At 37.6% G+C, this 18,827-nt stretch overlaps 1 protein-coding gene across 2 annotated transcripts in view; it reads left to right on the forward strand.

Annotated features, from left to right (window-relative positions):
* LOC137394840 (uncharacterized) overlaps window positions 1-18,827 on the forward strand; it is a 39,665-nt gene that overhangs the window by 7,847 nt on the left and 12,991 nt on the right. For both annotated transcript variants that reach the window (XM_068081611.1, XM_068081612.1), the window contains exons 2-4: window positions 7,211-7,357; window positions 13,648-13,763; window positions 15,826-16,036. In XM_068081611.1, coding sequence (XP_067937712.1) covers window positions 7,211-7,357; window positions 13,648-13,763; window positions 15,826-16,036 — 474 coding nt within the window. The remainder of the gene's footprint in view (window positions 1-7,210; window positions 7,358-13,647; window positions 13,764-15,825; window positions 16,037-18,827) is intronic.

An 18,827-nucleotide genomic window follows, 5' to 3' on the forward strand; every position in this document is an offset into this window, starting at 1 on the left:
TAGCTTCACCGAGTCCCACAAAAAAATGGAACTAAAACGCTTGTTTCCAAACAAACCCGATCGACAAAGTGATCTCTAATGGAATATTCTTACTTCGCTCTCAACATCTCACTCTTTTGCATTTACTTTATTTTATTACAAAAATCATTTGTCGTTTCTTGTAGGAAATTTTGTCCTCTTTAAAATGATGTAGATCCACAAAGTCTCGCGACCAAAACCAGAAACAAAATTGCGTGTTTCCAAACAAACCTGATCAACATACTGATCTCTAATGGAATATTCATACCTCGCTCTCAATACCTCTCTTTTTTGCATTTATTTTATGTTTTTACAAAAAAAAGTTGTTGGTAACTTTTTGGAGGAAAATTTTTTCTCTTTCAAATGGTGTATGGTTATTACCATTAGATCCATATTTTTCATTTTATATGGTTTTTGGGTATCCTTTACAACCTGAGTTAGTCCCTTCATATACTTCTTTAAATGTACGACGATCAAAAAATATATACATGTATCTCAAAAGCTCAGTAGCTTATCAACAAGAGAAAACGATTCCTCCTGTAATATAGGTACAACTGTCTGCCAAGGACAAGGCAATTACACTTAGTTGTGTTATCCGTTTAAAACTGAAACCAGCAAAGCAGACTTATTTTATAAATACGTGGATCACAATCTCAGAATGAGGGGTTTAAGCCGGAAGTTATCAAAATTTAGACATTGGCTCTGCTGAACATAAAATTCTACAAATTTCACTGCAAAAAACGTTGTTTTCATGTTGGTTAGAACTGATTTTATAGTCAAGAGTCTACACATGTTTTAAAACCAGTTAAAAAGTGAAAGCAAGAAAAATACGCTGAAGGTTATACATGTAAGTGACGTAATGATTTATTTGCAGTTAGAATTACCATAGAGTTACCACCACTAAACTTAGTCCTAATCATACAAATACCGTAAAACCGCTATTTAAATGCCATGGCGCTCTATTTTTCAACCCTATCTCTGTAGCGGCATTTAATTAAAGGTAGCGTTCAAATAAAGGGTCAGGCTGCATTTTTCAATGAGCTTGTCAGATTTTTGAGAAGATGAATTTAAACCATTTACGGGCTATGCTATCGTGCTACAGTGATGCTATCGACATTCATGTCGTTGGTTTTTTCTAAACCGTTTTCCATACACGTCAAAGTATTAGAGTGAGTTTAACAAGGAACTACTTGGATTATAAAAAGCTTAGGGTGGTACTGTTATCAAGTATTTCGGTGGTCTCGTTTTCAAAGTTTTAAAACAATACTCGTAAAGCGTTGCAGTAGAAAAATGGCCATAACGTTTTTGATTTTTAAAACGCTCTTTTTTGCGTTGTAAAGTTAAAATGCGCCATAACAATGGCTGCTATTACATTGTACGGTGTTCTTGAAGAGTATTCTCATCGTTCATAAAAGCACTTTAGTCTTTAGGTGAGATTTTACAGCGTATTATGAACGAATATGAAAAAATGAATAGGATTTAGACCTTATAGTGGCTTTGAATCAGAGTAGTTCTGATGATTGTGACGGTCGATCTTGCAAGGCATACGGTCACTAAAAACATGGCAACTGCTATTGTAACAACAAAAGACAATTGATCAATGACAATTGGCGTTCAATTAAAGGGTGTTGTTGTATTTTTTAATCCTTCTTCTGTTGTGGCGTTCTATTAGAGGTGGCATTCAAATAAAGGTGGTGTTTAAATAAAGGTGGTTGTGAAGAGCCTAGTAAGCATTGCCTCACATTTCTGTAACTGCTTTGGCCATTAGTTTTTGCGCACTCTGGTCACCCTGAGTGGTGATTCATGGACAGCCAGCCTGTCCTCTGCACTGGTTGCCTTGGGTGGTCTAATGATGATGACCAATGATAGCATTGCTTTTGGGTCACCAAATTTTGTTTGCTTTTTTTCTTAGTCTTGTTTTAGTTCAGTTTTAGAGTCTAAGCAGATAAGACTTACCTGACATATTTACAGCTGCTTTTACAAATAGCGAATAGACTAAAGAATGTGACGCTAGTATGCTAGCAATGTGATTACGGAGGCACAAAGTTAGCAAAACAGATATTATACATAATATGTCATTTTGCTTGCTATTCTGTATTATTTGTCAGTTTCCTGCATGTTAAATGTTTTTACATAATGCTTCATACATTTTATGCTTTTTACTTGGTGTAGTAATATTACACTAATTAGAGCGCCTTTATCCATTGTATAGGTTTCAGGATCTACATACAGTGGTGTACATAAACTTGGAATCACATTGTTTTGTTCACTCTATATCGAATGGATCTTCCATTTGCTTTCTATTTTCCCGCCAATTATGATGCCATGCCAGATATTATATATCAATCTGATCAGCAGAAGATGTGCTTTCAAACAGTGCATTGATTGATTTAACACAATCATTTCTGAGTGATTTATATTAATCCTATTAAACAGATTAGCAATTTTATCTGGCTCAGAAAGTTGGTAAACAGCATGCCTCGACGGTGTCAGATGGTGATCAAGAACAAGGGCTGGCCAATAAAATACTAATGCTCAGCTCAAGACACCTTACCAGTCCTTCTGAAGACCAACAATAGCCCATCGGCCCTTTTCAGGGCCACCAATTTGTATAAAAGAGTTTGTTTGTATCCTATTTTATCAATTTTCACTAACAACATTCATAGCCTGCAATAAGTCTGCCTTTCGGTAGATCCACCCCCAGCGATAAAAATCTGAGAATATTTTCGAATATTTGGCATCATCTTGTTCTTCAGAATTTTCCCTTTCAAATGATATACATATTGATGGGGTTGAGGCACTTAACTCCAAAGAATTTCTTAGACAACAGCATACAAACATACATATTTAAAGATTTAACTGGTGATTCCAAGTTTATGCACACCACTGTATCTTAAAATAGACCAGTGAGCCATAACTCCAAACTTATCACGTTAGTATCTAGTAAAACACTACAGTGGTGTTCAAGTACAGGTGATGAAGGTTTTACAGTATAGAGGTTCTGCAACAGAATTTTATCCTGATTCTAAATATTTAAATCAGAAATTTATATAAATCTTATCTGCTCATCTACATACATGTATAATATCAGTTTTAAGTTGATAACCAAATTTGTTGATTGCTGAAAATTGGATTTGTTATTGTTATATGCTTTATGAAAGTTTGAAAGCATACGGACTGTTTATATGTGATATTTTTAACTATTTCAACTAGTTTCAACTCTAATGGCTTCCTGCTATTTAGCCTTTTTATTATTTCTTCAGCCATCTTTGGCATCAATTAATCAATTGAAAGTAGGAAATCATCTACATCTAAACTTTCTTCTTCATCAGATGATTCTGCATCTGTTACAAAGTATTCTACGAATGTATCATTTATCTCTTTATTATCAATCGAGGCAGTGAGAAAGCTATTGTTTGACTCACGTGACACCATTTTTTATTTTTACTGGTTTTCATAACGATGGCTTTGTGGGGCAACTTTGTAATGTTTTAAGCCTATATTGCCTAAACCGAATTCAGATTTTTAAAGAACATACTTTATTGGCCTAGATAGGTGTAACTTTTCAAACGCAACAAATGCATGTGGGATCGAGTTTACTAACTCACTGTAGCATATTACACTATTATGGTATATGCTACTTTACCCCATTTTCCAAGGTCGTGACTCATATATGGTGTTCGAGACTTTAAGCTTATGCATTGAATACTCGTATACAATTATTACTACTAAATGAAATAGCTGGTAGTCAATTTTATTCGCATAGTCAGAGAAAAACTTGTGCTATTTAGCCCACTAGCACACAGCGTATGCTTGTAAATTCAATCTAATACATTGCTTGTTTATTTTTCTCAGGCGTTTGTATTTATTGAAATTTATAAATGTTCTCAGCAAGTTCCGGCAGTGGTAAGACACAAGCAAACCAAAATATTTGATTTATTATTTTTTATCACCACACCTTCAGGTGTTTACCTGTTCAGCACATGTTTATGTGCTGGACATTTAGCATATGTCTAAATTTTCAGAACGTTTAGCTGAGCGATGGACCGCAAAGATTAGCTGCTATGGCGTCATTTTGCAATAAGCACCCAACGTAATCGTTGCTAACGATGATGCGGTGGACTTTCAACACCTTAAACTTTGACACCGATGAACGCAATTGTCAGCATCGGATTCCATTTCAACAGTTGTGTAGGTCAAAGACATTTGGCAAGTGTTGTGAAGAACTACAGAAGATCTATGTAAAGATAACAAAAGAACTCGCGATATCAGTAATGCAAATTGGGAATTTCTATTGGTAATTGGTTAGCAGTCACAGACAGTTAATCAATAATCAATACCATACCAATTGCCATAAATCAATCACTCAGTATGGATACCTTGTCGTTGTGGATGACATCAAAACAGCGAATCGTCGCGGTCTATCGTGCAGCTAAATGTTGATTTAAGCGATAGTGTGCACTGACCTTAACACAACTTTTCTGTATCGCAGGTTGTCAGCGGTGTTTATTTGTATACGAATACACCGTGACAGTTGTCAATCCTGTCTCTAAAGCATGAGTGGGAGTTGTCAATTTATGCATGTGACAGTCCCTTTGCAACAAGCTGTTAATGTCAGCGATAAAAAATAGAATCTCTTTGCCACGATTGAACGGAATTTGACCATCTCTTGTTCGTCTATGGAGAATTGCCAATAAACACTTTATATCATTTTACTATCCCGACACTGATTGGCTCAAATATATTTACAATCGACTATTCATCTTTGATTCTCGTCCCGTCGTGTTTCAATTCTCGTCTATTTCTCACGGATTTTAATATTGTATACAACTAAGGACTCCAGAGACAGGCACTCGAGTTAACATATTTGCTCGAGTAAGCCTGAAGGCTCAACTCACAAATGAATTGAATTGACTCGGCACATTCTCCCAATACGAAATTAATTGAATTGACTTTGTACAATCATCATAGAGAATTGACTCAACTCTCTATTTTCAATAAGCAAAATGACTTGAGTCCAAATGCACTAATGCTTCACTATTTTATTACAACCTCTATGATTATTACTATGTCGAGGGAAAATTCATCACAAACAGTGATATCCTAACCCAATCTGTTATTTGATGCGCGCCAAAGCGAAGATTTCAGTGTAGTCCAATGTTGCCAGCCTACTAATGTAGCCAAATTAATGATTGTGGTTTATGGTCATTTTCATAGATTGCCATAGATTTTCATAGAATAAGTCAATTTTTTGGTAAGAATTGATTTTGTCTATTTTGGTGAATTGAAATAACCTGATTCATTGAAGTTATTATAGCTAAAGTGTTGAGATTTGAATTGTTGTGTTTTGCGTAGCCTGTCTTGACAAACTGTTGTTTTTGTGGAGTTGTCCCCCGCCGAGCGGTCGAGCAACACAACAGCTTGTCACAAGACGTACTGCACCGGATGCATCAGATGCACTTATAGGAAGTTGTTCTCTTCTATCTATGCGGCTTGGTTGCGATGTTATGTCGGTCGCTCCATTGGTAATCATAACTCCATTGGTAATCATAACTGATTTCGCGCAAAAAATTATGTAAAAAAAGATTACAATGTTTAACCAAAGACTGTTGGTTGTTTACTCTGTAGTAAACTTTAGTAGAGCTTTAGAATAAAATAAACTGAAAGTAAAATCCATAAGAACAAATAAAACTGACTGATACAAAAATAGAAATTAAACTGACTGAGCGCACAAATAACGACATGTTCAGTCGCTGTTGTTGCCTAAGTTCTCAAGTTCTACTAAAGTTTACCGCAGAGACTGGTCGCTGGTTAAACGCTGCAAGTAATCTTATTTTTTTCTACATAAATTTTTGCGCGAAATCCTTTATGATTACCAATGGATCGACCGGCATAACATCGCAGCCAAGCCGCATAGACGGAAAAAGAACAACTCCCTAAAGTGCAGCTGATGCATCAGGTGCAGTACGTCTTGTGACAAGCTGTTGTGTTGCTCGCCCGCTCGACGGGAGACAAAAAACAACAGTTTGTCAAGACAGGCTATGTTTTGCGGTGAATTGTGAATCAAATCGATTCTCACACAACTTATGATGCAAGGGAATTGGAAATTTAATGATTAATTTTTTGATGAGAATTGAATTGGATCATTTTTAAAGCCTTATAAACATCTCTAGTGTATACAATGTACTATAAAAGTGTGTATGTATGTACAGACACATGTGAGTGTAATTATATGTATTGCAATAGTTTAGAAAGCGGTTTAAGGTTTCTGAAGTGTTAACATTACAGCTCATATTTAATAAAAATCTAGCTTTTTTCACGGAAATCCCCATTTTGTGGATGGGCCTGGAATGTCACATCCAGTACCATTCATAATACGATTCAGGAGGTATGCTGCTCGCACATTTTCTAAACAGAATTCTTCAACAAACCAGACGAAAAGCAGTTTCAATTTAGCAGTCATGCGTGCCTCCGGCCTATATTATAATTAGAGTATCAATTGCCTTCTCTTACCTACAGTAGCATTGAGGTCTCTCCTATTAAGATAATTTTACAATAAATAATGTTGATGAGTGGTGCACATCTTCGACATTCCTTTACAACGATTTATTTTTTTCTAGACAGAAAAGTTTATTCTGCTAAGTGAAACTAACAACTAATTCCAAAGTGAAATTAATAACAAATATATTTTTACAAGTGTAGCCTTGATAGCCGTGCAGACTCTGTCCTTCATAGCGGAGATGGTCTCAGCCGTGCCGAGTTTGGTCCTGTTAGCTGAGTTGGCTATAGCCGTGCCGATTGCACTCAATCACTAGCTAGTAACTGTTTCCATCTGTATGTAGCTAGTTATTGACCTTACAGCAGAGACCACTTGTGCTAGTGATTTGCTGTCCTCCAGTACATTATTGTCAAAGGGTTGAATACTTGCTTAGTTTAACCAAATTTATACATTGTAATAATATCATATAGCAATAGCTATAATAAATATAGTATCTATTTTTCATTCAAAGCTAAAGTTATTCTGTTATATTGGCACTGAGCTAGATGAGGCCAAAAACCTTGGTGCCATAAAAAAACAGGAGGCAAAACTACGGTGCTGAAACAACAGCGTCAAAATGGTGGTGCCTAAAAGCATTAGACGCTTCAAAATCTCCTTTGAAAAAAATATTAATATTATTGTTTTTTTTTGTAGCTGAAATGGAGGAGGGTTCTCGATGTATATTTCCTTTTAAGTACAAGGGGAAAAATTACAGCACGTGCATCCCAAACAACCACACACAACTATGGTGTGCTACTACACCAGACTATGACAGAGATGAGAAATGGAGAGAGTGCATAGGTTAGTAGCTAAACTAGTTAAAAGGGAACACATCGCTTTTAACAATCCAATATTGTGGTGTGTTGGATCACTACACGCCGCACATTGTTATTGTGTTCAACTCACAATAACAATGTGTGTTGAATATTCCGGAATAATCTCTAGGCACGTGTTTATACTAGTTACCTAGTAACCCGCACTAGTAACTAGCTGAAGGGACCAATTCTGGTAACCAGTACAAATAGCCAGTACTATCAACTAGTTGAGTTACCAATAATGTAAATCAGTTGTAGTAACCAGCATAGGTAACAGAATGTCTTTACAGACAAACCTCTGCATGCAAAGGTAATTATTCACTTTGTATATTAAAACCGTCGCATATAGGAACAAATGCTCCTATAAAAAAACACTGATTTGTTCAATTCATTTCACAGCCAACAAACCTATGATAACTGCATAATAATACTTCAGATAACAATATATACCTATAAAACATTCATGTTATAAATAGTGTAAAAAACTAGTTGGTAAAAATTGACTTATGTGTATAAACCAAAAATTAATAAATGGTGAATATAAACCAGTTTTTATTCTTACTTTACCACAGAGACAATGCATAAGTTTGTATGTAGAGACTGAGATATACTGAGACAATGCATAAGTTTGTATGTAGAGACTGAGATATACAGACGGTCCCTTACTTACGAACATTCGAGTTACGAACAACGGTACATACGAACAGGTCTGGGCGTATATCCGCCGCTAATACCGACGGTATTACCGACGTATTAGAGGCAGAAAGAGGCACTACTCAGAAGCACCACCCAGCATCCACCTTCCTCTGCCCAGTTTGTTGCAGTGCATAAGTGCGTGAGCGTATCTCCAGTGCGCAAAGAACTTTTTTATTTTTACTGTACGTATTGTAAAGGAATTTGCCGGCCTTTACTTGGCACGATCTAGACTAATAAATAAAGAGAAGAGAGTGCATGTAGTTTCATTCAGCTTTTTATTAGCAAAGGAAATTTCACTAGCCGAGGAGCGTACGGCCATCTACTCTGCTCAACTAAATGAGCGCACTCATTTATATACAATAATATCAACCGTTCCGGCTAACGGCAAACGGTAAGAACACCGGCTAACAAGGTGAATAAATAGGACCGCTACCGCCGTTGGTATGACAACAATATAAGTGATGATAAGTGATAGTGTTATGACGGGATATCCGATATAACAATAGCATAACGAGCGAAACAATGATATAATAAAAGGACAACACATACAAAAAAGGCAACAACGATAAGTGATAGCATAACGATTAAAACAACGATATAATAAAAAGGACAACACATACAATAAATAAGAAATGCAGTGTCATGGCCTGGCGTCCACCACAGTATTTTCTCCATTTTATTAAAAAAAAATTTTAGTACAAACCAATACAGGTTACTTATACAAGCCTTAAACATACTTATATAAACCTTCAATATACTTATATAGGCCTTAAACATAAATTATAATACAAAATATAGCAATGAAGCAACTTACGAACAAGTTCACGGTAGGAACAATCGTTCAGAACATAACTCGTTCGTAGGTTGGGGACCGTCTGTACTGTGTAACTTATTCAACTGTAGACGAGGTGGAGTTTAAACTAACTTACATTATATATGTTTCATTTCATACTTTTTTTGTGTTTCTTTTTCAATTTTCACAAGTTTTGTCGAGTATAAGCATGAAAATCTGGTACTTTGTATGCCATATGTCATAAACCATATGCTAAAAATTAATTCAGATATTGAATCATGTCTTGGCTTGAATTCTGCGAGACGTCGTGGGAAATTCCATGATTCCATAAATTGAGGGAAACTCCACGATTCCATAAATTGAGACATGAAATCGAATGCGTCAACTTGAGATGCGAAGATCTGAAGGTAGAGGTGGTAATACTCATTGTCACTAAATTAAACTAAATTACTTTGTTTTATATTTTTATGTCAATATTTTTATTTTTACTTGCCTTTTAACTTTCAGTTACTTTTTTGAGAAACTTCTAAAGTCATATCTTAAAAATTACTCTGAGTATGTAACCAAACAATCATAGAAAACTGATATTGTGTGTCGAACAATTCGTATGTGAAGGCGATCACAAGTTAAAGGTTTGACTGTAATGCAATTAGCGAGAGGTTATTACGGAGAGCAGATGATTATCAAGCTTAGTAAATGAAAGAGCAGCCATGACGCGGCTTGCCAAACAAAATCTCAAAAGCATCAGCCTCTGTAATCATGTCTTCAGGTGCAACAGTAAACAGCATTCAGGAATTAACTATAGATATGCATCTTTATGGGCTACATAAATGAGTGCTTCAGCTTCCGAACAATCCCTCAGAGATATCGGCTAGTGCAACTTGACTAGGTAATTCCCAGTGCCAGTTACACGATGCCTAGTAGGATGAGTGCTGGAGACAGGAAACATTTGTAGAGCACGTATAATAAATACCACATGAAACATGAATACTACCTAGGTCCCGGTTTGCATGTTTCGAATGGGTTCGGAGTTGCTTCCACTTTGAATCATTGCAATGGTAAAATTCGAACGCATCCAACTCCATTTCACTCCACTAAATTAGTGCAAAGGCATGTGCTGTGAGAGTCTTTCGACATCATAGAAACGCTCATTACTGATGGATCTGAATTGATAATACTCAGCTAAGCTTTCCCCAGCGGAAGTGAAAAGATTTTAGTACACAATAATACAAGTTTCTGCTACGAAAACATTCTAGTGCTACTCATTACTGCTTTTGCTTGATTTTTTGCAAGTAGTTGTCTACGCATGAATTAAAAATTCCACTTTAACAGGTTTTGTTTTCAGGATATATCACATATTTTGGTAAGATCTATATAGTGCAACTCCGAGCCGTTGAAATGATGCGGAATTTGTCGACAATGGACAACTCTCAACTCATTAGAAGCATGAAAATACAGTGATTAATCACATACTGCAGTATTTTCCTTACCGTTCCAAAAACGAATGAGCAAGCCAGTCTAGATGGATGGTTTTAAATAAAGAAATGGGCAGATTCAAATATTCAGTTATAGTCTATGGTTGCTTTCTTACAAACTTACGACAATCGGACAATGACTTGCTGGTCTCAATCAACCGCAATGAGTCAAAGATTGTTGTGCTAGCATTTTATGGACCTCACACAAAACTCATTTCAAATTCTGCTTTTCATACCTGAGAATAGCTCGGCATGCCAGTGATTGCTGAGAATAGATCAGCACGCAAGACATTCGCTGCGTTTCCATGCTTCGAATAGGTTCAGAGTTGCCCACCGCCGAAGAATTCCACAAGGTACCATTTCAACGATTCGAAGTTGCACTATAGGTCTTTCCACATGATGTGCTCATAACAAAACTTATTAAAGTAGGATCACTTTTATGTCACAGTCACTTTTCAATTCATGTGTAGTCAATTTTTCGTAGTATAGCGTAGTCAATAGTTCATCAATTCATTTCAAACTAGTTGCACTAAAAAGTAATTATTTCGTCATCTCTGTATGAGCAACCCATCATTGGCATTTAAATGTTCATTTAAAGGTAAAGTCAAGCGGAAACAGTAGCGAGTAACAGTGGAAAGTTTTTGTAGCAGAGACCTGCATGGTTGTGGGCTGAAGTGTGCTGAAATGTGCTGACATTGTTTTACCTCCACTGGGGAGAGCTTAGCCGAGGATTATCGATTCGAATCCATTAGTGGTAAACGAAGTAACGAAGTAAGTCGAAATATTTTTACAGCGAATGTTTTCACACAAATTTAAGCAAAATGGCAAAATGGCAAAGCAAAATGGCGTCAAATGAGTTCGGATACTAGTTTCTATGATTCGGAGAGGAAGCAACTCCGAATCCATTTGAAGTATGGAAATGCACTGATTGTAAGTAGTCTGATTGTAAGTAGTCTTCACTTACGTAGCTTTTGATGAACAAGCTGGTATGGTTCAGCGTACTGAATGTACATAGTTGTTAATCTAAGAGACTCTTACGCTAATAGCTTATATTTCCTTTTATTCGAGCTATGCTGAGTTTATGCTGGCGTCGCCCCTTCCTCTATATCATGTATGATAGAGCTGCAGCTATTTACAAATCTATGATGCACTGAGGATCACTACATACCTATTATATATGCACCAACTGCGGTGACTCGATGCAGGCTGCTACAAAGCCAAACGCATTACCAATAACAGGAATTATCATTTAATTAACTATAAAATATATTATTTCCAGAACTGATAATTGCGCTAGTTACAGCAAGGCCGGCTGTCGCCTATGGTTGTTTCTCTGACAGATGTGCTTTCATTATGTCAAGCTCGGACATGCCCTATGTTGATGATTTGGCTACAGCCAATCGATAGAAGTACTCATGCTTATTTCCCTAGATCTCGTGTCAGCTAATACCTGACCTGCCTGTACTAATTATACGAGTCCCTATAGAAGGCTGAGCAATCATCTCGAGACAGACCTTTGTCACAGTTGGACACACTTCTCAGAATTAATTCCTTTCCTCAGTGGATAATTAGTTGTCATAGAAATTGCCTGCTGCCACGTCAGCGATTATTAAATAACATTTAGTATTTCTGTAGCCATGAGAGCTTTTCTGTATTTCATAGGTGTTGTAAACACTGTCTACAGATCAGGTAGGATTATATTTTGAGTGTTAATTGTTTTTGGTATTTGTTGATTGATCTCAGTTATACACAAGGTTTGGCTGTTTGCTAAGAGTGTTTTCAGATTTCCTGCACGTATCTATAATCTGGTTTGCAGTATGTCGGCGTTAATTACTCAATACATCATCGATCGCTTGTGATAAAACCGTTCACACTATCACAGACTGATCAACCCAACAATAGTCTGCAACATAGCATTCTCATTAAACAATCAGGTCGCTAAAACGATGAATATCAGTCCCGCAGCAACTGTCATAAAAGGAAATAGAGAATAGGCAATCCGTGACTGCCAATCACTATCGCTGAAGTGGTGCGCAGTGCAAACACTGTTGTGGATGCTTCGCGAAATACCAAGAAAGTTTGACAGCTGCAATGTTTCCCGACATATCCGTCTTACCTCAGTGATGTCATGGGTTTATGCTGGACATAGTCAACGAGTAATCGGAGGGAGAACAACCCCTACATACGGTGATACACCATAAACCAGCCTGTAGAGTGGTAGCTATGAGCAAATGCTACAAATGTATCTGTCGTGGAGCTGGGTACGCTATCAGCATTCGTCATGGATAAGTCTCACGCATTTCCATAAACTTGGAGTTATCTTCTCCGGGCCACTCTCAACTATGGTATATATGACCAACACAGTAATTACAGTTACTCTATTGAAGAGCCGTGGATGTCTTCATTCAGATTTGTTTGGAATGCACTGAACAAATCTTTAGAAGACAAGCATTTGATTATCTGAAAACATCGAAGTATTTTTAAACTTAGGATGCTCCTATTCATTGTCAACACCCAACAATGTTTTCACATGTCCTCCTTACCCAACGACGGTAAAACCTCCGTAGTTCTCCTCAAATTATGATGGGCATGCTATAAAAATCTGAATCCTTAACTCTCGCCCCCTACAAGTAGGGAATCTAGTCACACCCTTAGTGACTGCACTATACTTTTGCTAATGCTTCGTACAGCTCTGTGGCCCTCTCAGCAGTAGTCATTGCTCTTTAGTTTGTTAGGCATTTTGTTGACCACCATTTACCACTGTTAAGACGTAAATAATCACCATGGAAAGACCAAATTCTTGCTGAAAGTAATACTTTAAGTTACACGTCTGTCTCGAAGGTAAGAACTCCCTACGGAATGTACTGCACGTAGTACATTGTAATGTTAAATTTTATTGCAGATCATAACCACTAAATACACTAAAAGTTACTGGAGCTAACTATAGTTACTAAGGTTAACATATTGTTTTGTTACTAATTTTTAATATAAACAGTACGTATATAAAATTTTATATAATTATATAAAATTATATAATTACTATGGGTTTCTATACCCCTCTATACGACATTTTTGCTATACGCTGCCAACCCTGAAATGGATTAACATCGTATGCGAGGGCGCACTGTGTGTAGATTGTCATATGGATATTCCTTTTTCAGGGTGAAGCTATATATGCATATGAACCAACACAGATCTCTTATTCCTTCATAGGAATTGTAAATGTGTTATGAATCCATGTTAGTTGCATAGTAAAAGTATCTCGCTTGACACAATTCATACAATACAGCATTATTGTTGAAATACTTGCAGAACAAGATCTGCTGAATCCACCTGTCTTTGACCCTTCCTTAGCAACAAATATCACAGTGACGAGAGGAGGTAATGCCACACTTCCTTGTGTCATCAAGAATCTTCTTAATAGGCAGGTTTGTATAATTTACAGTTTCTGACGTAAATTCAGGTGATGTTTGTCATATAGACTCATTGCAAGACTCAAGTTTGAAACTGAAGAGCAAGACATGTCGAATGTGGCAGCTATTGATGTATGTCAGCGATTATAGCTTTCAAGTTTAGAAGTGTAAAAAATGGTGATTTTGTATAATTTATTGTCATATATAGTTGTACTTTTGATACTTTATACTTGTGAGTTTTGTATAATTTATACAATTAATTTATATCTATATTTATTTATATACAATTTATTTGATATGTACATGTACTTTTTCACTACATTCCAAACAGCCACCTGTTTTGTCCTTATTTGGGCTCATGAGTAGAGTATAAAGTAGCATAGGAACAAAACCTTGCCTGAAAGTCAAAAATCTTATACTATACAGCATTTAAAAAAGTTGCTCAGCATTATTCCAGAGAGCACAACTCCCATATTCCTATATCCTCCCACTCTTGATTTATAAGCTCTAAGTTTAACTATATTTTTAAAGTAAATTACTAGCATACAATTTTAGGTTATTTTTAGTCCATCAGATACATAAATGTATTACAAAAAAAAGTTCTCAGGCACGTATCCTCGCTACAGAAACAACTGTAGTCAGATAGGGCAGGAACGTTTCGACAATTACTTTACTTTACTTCGACAATTACTCAAAATTGAATTTCGAAAGCAAAATCATTCATACCAATGATGTAACCTCCAACAGACAAATCAGTCTTGGTTGCTTATTCACACGGGCACATTTATATGGAACAAATGTATGGAAATATGTGATGTCCGTGAGGGAGGGACAATAAAGTGGTAGACCTCATGTTAATAGAAGGTAGGCTGTGCTGTAGACCTCACGCTAAAGTAGCAGTTTTGCTCATGCTCTTTTACAGAGATCTCTATGATCTGATCTGTGACAAAAACAACTTTAGTGAAAATGACTGTAAACTAAAATGAAACTACTTGATAGATCCATTGTAGACAGTCCAAACCACATGTAGAGCCGTTGTAGACAGTCCAAACCACATGTAGAGCCATTGTAGACAGTTTCAGCCACATGTAGAGCCATTGTAGACAATCCAAACCGCATGTAGAGCCATTGTAGGCAGTTCCAACCACATGCAGAAGCACTGTAGGCAGTCCAAACCACATGTAGAGCCATTGTAGACAATCCAAACCACATGTAGAGCCATTGTAGACAGTCCAAACCACATGTAGAGCCATTGTAGACAGTTCAAACCACATGTAGAGCCATTGTAGACAATCCAAACCACATGTAGAGCCATTGTAGACAATCCAAACCACATATAGAGCCATTGTAGACAGTCCAAACCACATGTAGAGCCATTGTAGACAATCCAAACCACATGTAAAGCCATTGTAGACAATCCAAACCACATATAGAGCCATTTTAGACAGTGCAAACCACATGTAGAGCCATTGTAGACAGTCCAAACCACATGTAGAGCCATTGTAGACAGTCCAAACCACATGTAGAGCCATTGTAGACAGTTCAAACCACATGTAGAGCCATTGTAGACAGTCCAAACCACATGTAGAGCCATTGTAGACAATCCAAACCACATATAGAGCCATTGTAGACAGTCCAAACCACATGTAGAGCCATTGTAGACAGTCCAAACCACATATATTCACGTGAACACTTCCTTTGTCCTGCATTCATCATAGAAATACCAAAAAATGATGATATGAGGTTCAACTCTCATTGCTGGAGGTTGGCTAACATTTGGTTTGAGTGAAGTTCATATTCATTATATAGTTCATATTCAGTGTATAGTTCATATTCAGTATATAGTTCATATTCAGTATATAGTTCATATTCAGTATATAGTTCATACTCAGTATATAGTTCATATTCAGTATATAGTTCATATTCAGTATATAGTTCATATTCAGTATATAGTTCATATTCAGTATATAGTTCATATTCAGTATATAGTTCATACTCAGTATATAGTTCATACTCAGTATATAGTTCATATTCAGTATATAGTTCATATTCAGTATATAGTTGACTGTATATTCAGATAACCTGGCAGAAAGTTGGCCTGCCCTTTCCACTGACTGTAGCTGACAAAACATTCATTTCCGATGAGAGATTCAGCGTGCAAAACCCAAGGTCAGATGAATGGAACCTGGTTATACGGCTGGTGACAAACTCAGATATGGGCGTGTACCAGTGCAAAATAGTCACACGCACTCTGTCTCTTGTCAGGGAAGTCACTCTAAACATAAGAGGTAAGGCTAAGAAAACTAACTCAGAAAGCAGGAAATGGCTACCTCTGCATATGAAAAACATCCCCTGATGCTTACATCGAATTATCATAGTACGTTAAATATATAAGTGGATCAGGGTTGACTTGACATAGAATATTGGTTTGATAAACTGTATGAAAGGGTTAAATAAGCAACTTAAAGGTTGACTTGCAACAAAATTCACATTACAGCTATTTGGTATCAAAGGATTCACCATGTTTTACTCTGCTGTGTTGTAAGTGCAAAAAATGTGGAAATGTGATTACAAGCTCTTAAAAGCTCAAAAACAAACATTTAATCGCCGCCATCACGAAACCGCCGTAGTTTGGAATCAGTTTATTTCTCTGACGAACTCAAACGATTTGGTTATTGTTTTGACCCGTGATGTTCTCACGTGAATTGAAAGGCCAAAAAACGGCTCAATATAAAACTTCTCGTAGTTTATGATAAACACTTCGTGTTTTACCAAAAAGCCCGTATTAAATATACAGTCAATGCTCACTACTTTACAGTTCTGTTTCGGCTTGAGCTAATCATCTAGTCGTAATCGGATCATGTGACCCATACTTCCTGCCAAACAGTGCGAATAATTTCTGCAGCATTTGTCGATTATCACAGGTGATCACCAGGCTTGTCATGTTTATCAGAGGATGACATGTACTCCTTCGAGCTAAGGTTAAAAAGTTAAACGAATTTTTACATTGGGTTTGAGATATCAGTGCTCAAAATGACAGCATTACAATGATGATGAAATAGATACGTAAGGACAATAGACATGATTTTATTGAATGCGTGAAATATATATTTGTGAAAATATTTTGACAGATCATATATATTAGAGCAGTACCACATGCTAAGGGTGGGACATGAGAGCAGTACCTCATGCTAAGGGTGGGACATGAGAGCAGTACCTCATGCTAAGGGTGGGACATGAGAGCAGTACCTCATGCTAAGGGTGGGACATGACAGCAGTACCACATGCTAAGGGTGGGACATGAGAGCAGTATCACATGCTAAGGATGGGACATGTGAGCAGTATCACATGCTAAGGGTGAGACATGACAGCAGTACCACATGCTAAGGGTGGGACATGAGAGCAGTACCACATGCTAAGGGTGGGACATGAGAGCAGTACCACATGCTAAGGGTGGGACATGAGAGTAGTATCACATGCTAAGGGTGGGACATGTGAGCAGTATCACGTGCTAAGGGTGGGACATGACAGTAGTACCACATGCTAAGGGTGGGACATGAGAGTAGTATCACATGCTAAGGGTGGGACATGACAGCAGTACCACATGCTAAGGGTGGGACATGAGAACAGTATCACATGCTAAGGGTGGGACATGAGAGCAGTACCTCATGCTAAGGGTGGGACATGAGAGTAGTATCACATGCTAAGGGTGGGACATGAGAGCAGTACCATATGTTAAGGGTGGGACATGAGAGCAGTATCACATGCTAAGGATGGGACATGTGAGCAGTATCACTTGCTAAGGGTGGGACATGACAGTAGTACCACATGCTAAGGGTGGGACATGAGAGTAGTATCACATGCTAAGGGTGGGACATGACAGCAGTACCACATGCTAAGGGTGGGACATGAGAACAGTATCACATGCTAAGGGTGGGACATGAAAGCAGTACCATATGTTAAGGGTGGGACATGAAAGCAGTACCTCATGCTAAGGGTGGGACTGAGAGCAGTATCACATGTTAAGGATGGGACATGTGAGCAGTATCACATGCTAAGGGTGGGACATGAGAGCAGTACCACATGCTAAGGGTGGGACATGAGAGTAGTATCACATGCTAAGGGTGGGACATGACAGCAGTACCACATGCTAAAGGTGGGACATGAGAGTAGTATCACATGCTAAGGGTGGGACATGAGAGCAGTATCACGTGCTAAGAATGGGACATGAGAGCAGTATCACATGCTAAGGGTGGGACATGAGAGCAGTACCACATGCTAAGGGTGGGACATGACAGCAGTACCACATGCTAAGGGTGGGACATGAGAGCAGTATCACATGCTAAAGGTGGGACATGAGAGCAGTATCACATGCTAAGGGTGGGACATGAGAGCAGTATCATATGCTAAGGGTGGGACATTAGAACAGTACCACATGCTAAAGGTGAGACATGAGAGCAGTCCCACATGCTTAGGGTGGGACATGAGAGCGGTACCACATGTTAAGGGTGGGACATGAGAGCAGTACCACATGCTACCATTATTTTACAATTACCTTAACATAGGAATCCATCCATGGGCAATAAGAAATTAGAGCAAATAGTAGAATCGGCAGCCAAATTAATTCCAATATATACACATACTACAGGAGATGATCCTATTGACTGACACTCTAAAGACTGCACCAATCCATCGCCTTCAAATAATTCCGAATAATTGCACAGCTATTTATTCTCTGTGCTTTATCGACACGTCTGACAGTTTCTCACAGCGACTTACACTGCCACGGCACAAGTTTATGTAATCGAGAAAACCCTCCCTATACATCGTTTTCCCTCTCAAGTGTGACAAGAGGGAAAACCACTAGAGTACCGGGCAATAACTGGCGCGATTTGAGCTTTCGACATGACCGCATAGAAACTGCAGTAACCTACAATAAAATTGTGGCAGTTACATAAATTAATATGCATAGGAAAGCTGAGAACTTTCTCTACAAGCTAATGCTTGTTCTATGTAGATAGCTCGCAAATACTTAACAACAAAAGTCTCAATTTGCTGAAGCTATAAAGTTTTTATTTT

This window comes from Watersipora subatra, chromosome 4 (genome assembly GCF_963576615.1).
Source record: "Watersipora subatra chromosome 4, tzWatSuba1.1, whole genome shotgun sequence".
In the NCBI taxonomy this organism is placed as follows: Eukaryota; Metazoa; Bryozoa; class Gymnolaemata; order Cheilostomatida; family Watersiporidae; genus Watersipora; species Watersipora subatra.